At 33.3% G+C, this 5,364-nt stretch overlaps 1 protein-coding gene across 1 annotated transcript in view; it reads left to right on the top strand.

The window, feature by feature from the left end:
- Positions 1 to 1,434: 1,434 nt before the first annotated feature.
- LOC107732135 (mitochondrial folate transporter/carrier-like) overlaps positions 1,435 to 5,364 on the top strand; it is an 11,480-nt gene continuing 7,550 nt past the window's right edge. The window contains exons 1-2 of the mRNA XM_016543403.1: positions 1,435 to 1,568; positions 3,347 to 3,455. Of these exons, the coding sequence (XP_016398889.1) occupies positions 1,435 to 1,568; positions 3,347 to 3,455 (243 nt within the window). The remainder of the gene's footprint in view (positions 1,569 to 3,346; positions 3,456 to 5,364) is intronic.

Raw genomic sequence — 5,364 nt, 5'->3', positions numbered from 1 at the left:
ATATACACAGCACACACACAAAACTTTTATTTCGGCTGCGATTAATCGTTTGACAGCACTGAGGTTTTGAGACGCAGCCCAGAAAACTAGAAAAACACGCACAGAGGGCACGATACAGTTTGCCTGCTAGTTTTACCTTTGCACTGGTCTTTTTTAAAGAGATTTTTAGATTATTTTGAAGCAGAAGTGGGAGTGTGTTGTTTCCCCCACTGTTTCTTACTCGTTCCAGTAAGTGATGGTCTGAAAATGCGACCCCAGTACGATGGCATGGTGCACTGCATGAAGACCATCTGGAAGCTGGAAGGGATTAGAGGTCTCTATCAGGGTGTGACCCCCAACATCTGGGGGGCCGGGGCATCGTGGGGCCTGTACTTCCTCTTGTAAGTAGTCAGAGTTGTGTTGAAAAGGGAAGCACGGAATGGAATTTCCTGTTTGAATGTATTTCTAAACACAGCTTCACTATATTCAGTGTTGGGAAGGTTACTTAGTAGGTTACAGATAAAAGCATCTGCTAAATGACTAAATGTAAATGTAATTTAATAAAAAAAAAATCTCAGTAACTGTAACGGATTACAGTTACATGTATTTTGTAAGTAAATTACATAACTCCGTTACATGTAACTAGTCACTCCCCAACACTGACTATACAGTACTGATCAAAAGTTTGGGTCAATACAATTTTTTTTAATTTACTTGCTAAATAAAATACTTTAATTTAGCAAGGTTGCATTAAATTGATAAAAAAAAAAAAATGTGTGTAATTTTCCAAAAGATGTGAATTTTAAATGAATGCTGTTCTTTTAAACTTTTTATTCATCAAAGAATTCTGGAAAAAAAAATGTGTCACGGTTTTTACAAAAATATGAAGCAGCACAACTGTTTTCAACCTTAATTATTAATCAGAAATGTTTCTTGAGCAGCAAATCAGCATCTTAGAGTGATTTCTGAAGATCATGTGACACTGAAGACTGGAGTAATGATGCTGAAAATTCAGCTTTGATCACAGGAATAAATTACATTTTACAATATATTAGTAATATATTTTAATAGAAATTAAAATATCAAAATAATAGAAATTAATTAGTAATATAAAACACGTTAATTGAAAAAAAATTTAAATTCTAATAATATTTCACGATATTACTGTATTTTTACTATTTATTTTGAAAGAGACTTCTTTCAAAAGCAATATACACAGCACACACACAAAACTTTTATTTCGGCTGCGATTAATCGTTTGACAGCACTGAGGTTTTGAGACGCAGCCCAGAAAACTAGAAAAACACGCACAGAGGGCACGATACAGTTTGCCTGCTAGTTTTACCTTTGCACTGGTCTTTTTTAAAGAGATTTTTAGATTATTTTGAAGCAGAAGTGGGAGTGTGTTGTTTCCCCCACTGTTTCTTACTCGTTCCAGTAAGTGATGGTCTGAAAATGCGACCCCAGTACGATGGCATGGTGCACTGCATGAAGACCATCTGGAAGCTGGAAGGGATTAGAGGTCTCTATCAGGGTGTGACCCCCAACATCTGGGGGGCCGGGGCATCGTGGGGCCTGTACTTCCTCTTGTAAGTAGTCAGAGTTGTGTTGAAAAGGGAAGCACGGAATGGAATTTCCTGTTTGAATGTATTTCTAAACACAACTTCACTATATTCAGTGTTGGGAAGGTTACTTAGTAGGTTACAGATAAAAGCATCTGCTAAATGACTAAATGTAAATGTAATTTAATAAAAAAAAAATCTCAGTAACTGTAACGGATTACAGTTACATGTATTTTGTAAGTAAATTACATAACTCCGTTACATGTAACTAGTCACTCCCCAACACTGACTATACAGTACTGATCAAAAGTTTGGGTCAATTCAATTTTTTTTTATTTACTTGCTAAATAAAATACTTTAATTTAGCAAGGTTGCATTAAATTGATAAAAAAAAAAAAATGTGTGTAATTTTCCAAAAGATGTGAATTTTAAATGAATGCTGTTCTTTTAAACTTTTTATTCATCAAAGAATTCTGGAAAAAAAAATGTGTCACGGTTTTTACAAAAATATGAAGCAGCACAACTGTTTTCAACCTTAATTATTAATCAGAAATGTTTCTTGAGCAGCAAATCAGCATCTTAGAGTGATTTCTGAAGATCATGTGACACTGAAGACTGGAGTAATGATGCTGAAAATTCAGCTTTGATCACAGGAATAAATTACATTTTACAATATATTAGTAATATATTTTAATAGAAATTAAAATATCAAAATAATAGAAATTAATTAGTAATATAAAACACGTTAATTGAAAAAAAATTTAAATTCTAATAATATTTCACGATATTACTGTATTTTTACTATTTATTTTGAAAGAGACTTCTTTCAAAAGCATTAAAAAAATCTTAATTATTCCAAACTTTTGACCAGCAGTGTATATACTGTATATTTTTACTAAAACATTTTAAAGCATGAGAAATGCCAGATGGGAACATTTTTGACATACACGAGTCCTTGAATTTTTAAACTATATACACATATATATATATTCAAACAAAAAAAACTGTTATTTTAAATTGTAATATTTCACAATATTACTGTATTTTTAGTCAAATAAATGCAGCCTTGGTGAGCAGAAAATACTTATCCTTAAACGTTTGAATAGTAATGTAAATGGCATTGATATTGAATATTTTTACAAAAATAAATAAATACACATAAACATATTAATCAATTTAAATATAATAACAAAATAATAATAATATAGAAGTGATCTTTCTTGAAAAGGCTTGGATCCTTTAAAGTTCACAGGCCAAAAAAAGAAGCTGCCAACAGTGCTGTGTCAGTTGATACTGTATGAGTTATGAAGACACTCCAGGGAGTCATCTGACCTGATTTCAGATCAGGATCACTGGCAAACAAACTGTGTATGTGCAACTTTACACGGGTGCCAACACTGAAATATAAGTAGTAGATCCTTGTTGATTTGGTCTTTGTCCTAAGCAGGCTGTAATGTCAAGAAGAACATTTCTCCTAATATTTTGTTTATAGAATCAGTCATGCTGTGGAAAAAAAAGATTAAGTGTGAAGGTCTGACCATAACAATAAATCTGGAGAGATGTAGCTCAGCAGTCTTATATCCAGCAGCACTGTTGATTTGCTCAAGTCCTACGGGTTGTAATGACATGAAAGTGAGTAAATGATGACGTTATGTATGTTTTCTAAGTCTACCCTCCCTGAAATCCACATGGTGATTCAATAACAGTTACATAAAGGATGGTCAGTTTACAGCACTGTACAATAGACATGCATGTGCTAAATGACTCTGGGGACCATAACGTGGTCCTTTCTCATCTTCCCGCAGTTATAATGCTATTAAAGCGTACACGCAGGAGGGACGGCAAACAGAGCTGAGTGCTGGCGAACACCTGGTGTCTGCAGCGGAGGCAGGTCAGTTTGAGAAAGAGCCACCTGTGAGCCTGACAAACTAAACGCAGCTAAATCTGTAGCTCAGCTATGAGACGGGAACAACTGCAGTGTCAGAGGCCTTAGAGACGCTGTGTTCCTACGCCGGATCATTCCTGTTATGCCCGAACTTTAGGCTACGCCGAACACTCTGTGACTATCAGATGTTAACCACTTGTTTATGCTTGTTTTAATTTACTAAAATAGACCAGACTGAAGATAACAGGTCAAACTCCGAGGCTTGAACTTGATTGTTTGCACAATGATAAGCAAACAGACAGGATGGAAATAGCTGAAGTTAGATTTTGCTCGCTTAAGTCTGCTGAGGGCATTGAGTTCGTTTTCTTTCAAGATAACTTCAATGTTGTTGGTAATGTAATACAATTTTCGTATTTATTTTTAAGACGATCGAATATTTTAGAGTGACACAAACCAAATAATACCATAAAACTTCACAGACATCATTAAATCCACTAATGTTTTATTGACATTTAAGCTGTTGTTTTTCCCTCCAAAAAGGATGTCACTTTCTGGAGGATGTCATTAGGTAGTCATTTGAAAGGATATTTTAACAGAATGGAAAGTGAAATTGAGGATACGTAGATTGATGACAAAACTAAAACGGCATGTTTTATTTCAAACATTTAGATTAGAGATCGGATTTCTTAATAAAGTGACCCTTACGAAGCACCACCAACAGTTTTCTTTTTAAAAGAAATTAAATAATAAACACTTTTATTAAGCAAGGACATGCTAAATTGAACAAAAGTGACAGTAAAATACTTATAATGTTACAACATATTTCTATTGCGTATAAATGCTGTTCTTCTATCCCTTAAAGAAACAAATGTATCACAGTTTCTACAAAAATATGAAGCAGCACAACTGTTTTCAACATGGATAATAATGAGAACTGTTCATATTAGAATGATTTCTGAAGGATCATGTGGCACTGAAGACTGGAGTAATGATGCTGAAAATTCAGCTTTGATCACAGGAATAAATTACATTTTAAAATGTATTCAGTTTATTTAAACTGGAATAATATTTCAAATTATTAGTGTTTTTACTGTCCTTTTGATCAAATACATGCCACCTTGTTGAGCAGAAGAGACGTCTTTCAAAAACAAAATCTCACTTTTAAAAGGTAGTGTAAGTATATGGACAATTAGGACATTTTTGCATAGTTTTAAATAGGGCTGGGCGATATAGCTAAAAAACGTATCAACGATATAATGTTTCATATCGTTCAGTATCGATAATTATTGACATTTTTTATAACCCTTTTTAAAACAGAGCAATATAATTTTTTTTATAAATGTAACCACTGTATTTTTAATTTACTCCATTTGTTAAGACAACAAATATTTTTTTTGTTTTGTTTTAACAGTCAGACACAAAATAAAATTTAAACAAATATCTTTCTTATGTTTTATATGCAGATTAAATAAGTCTTAAGGAAGCATTTGTGGTCTCCCGAGGCCACAGGAGGGCGCAATGAGCAAAATAATGCAGCGCAATTGTTTATTCAGTTCAATGAAATAACAACTGTCTATAAAAAACGTGCATAACGTCTAAATTAACATATAAAAAAATCTAATATAATTTCGTAAATTGCATAAACAATTATGAACAAAGCAGCATAATGTATTTATGCATTGCTTAATACAAAGAGCCGAAGCGCCATTCACACAGATTGCATTTAAAAACAAAAGAGAATAAACCTCCAGAAATTCACAACGTGTTTTCTAAACGTTTAAACTGTTTTCACTTTGCATGACGCGAGTGCAGCAGTCATATTTGTCCGTCTAAAAAATGCGCTGAATATGCGTTCTGTGTGAATGGCTTGGTTTCGATTTTAACCTAATCAAGATGTTCTACGCATTGAGCTTCTATATTTCTCTAATATTTTGAATG

Source organism: Sinocyclocheilus rhinocerous, unplaced genomic scaffold (assembly GCF_001515625.1).
Source record: "Sinocyclocheilus rhinocerous isolate Xijiao unplaced genomic scaffold, SAMN03320098_v1.1 scaffold1571, whole genome shotgun sequence".
Classification (NCBI taxonomy): domain Eukaryota; kingdom Metazoa; phylum Chordata; class Actinopteri; order Cypriniformes; family Cyprinidae; genus Sinocyclocheilus; species Sinocyclocheilus rhinocerous.
Note: the sequence above shows the minus strand (reverse complement) of the source record. Positions and strands in the feature narration are given on the sequence as shown.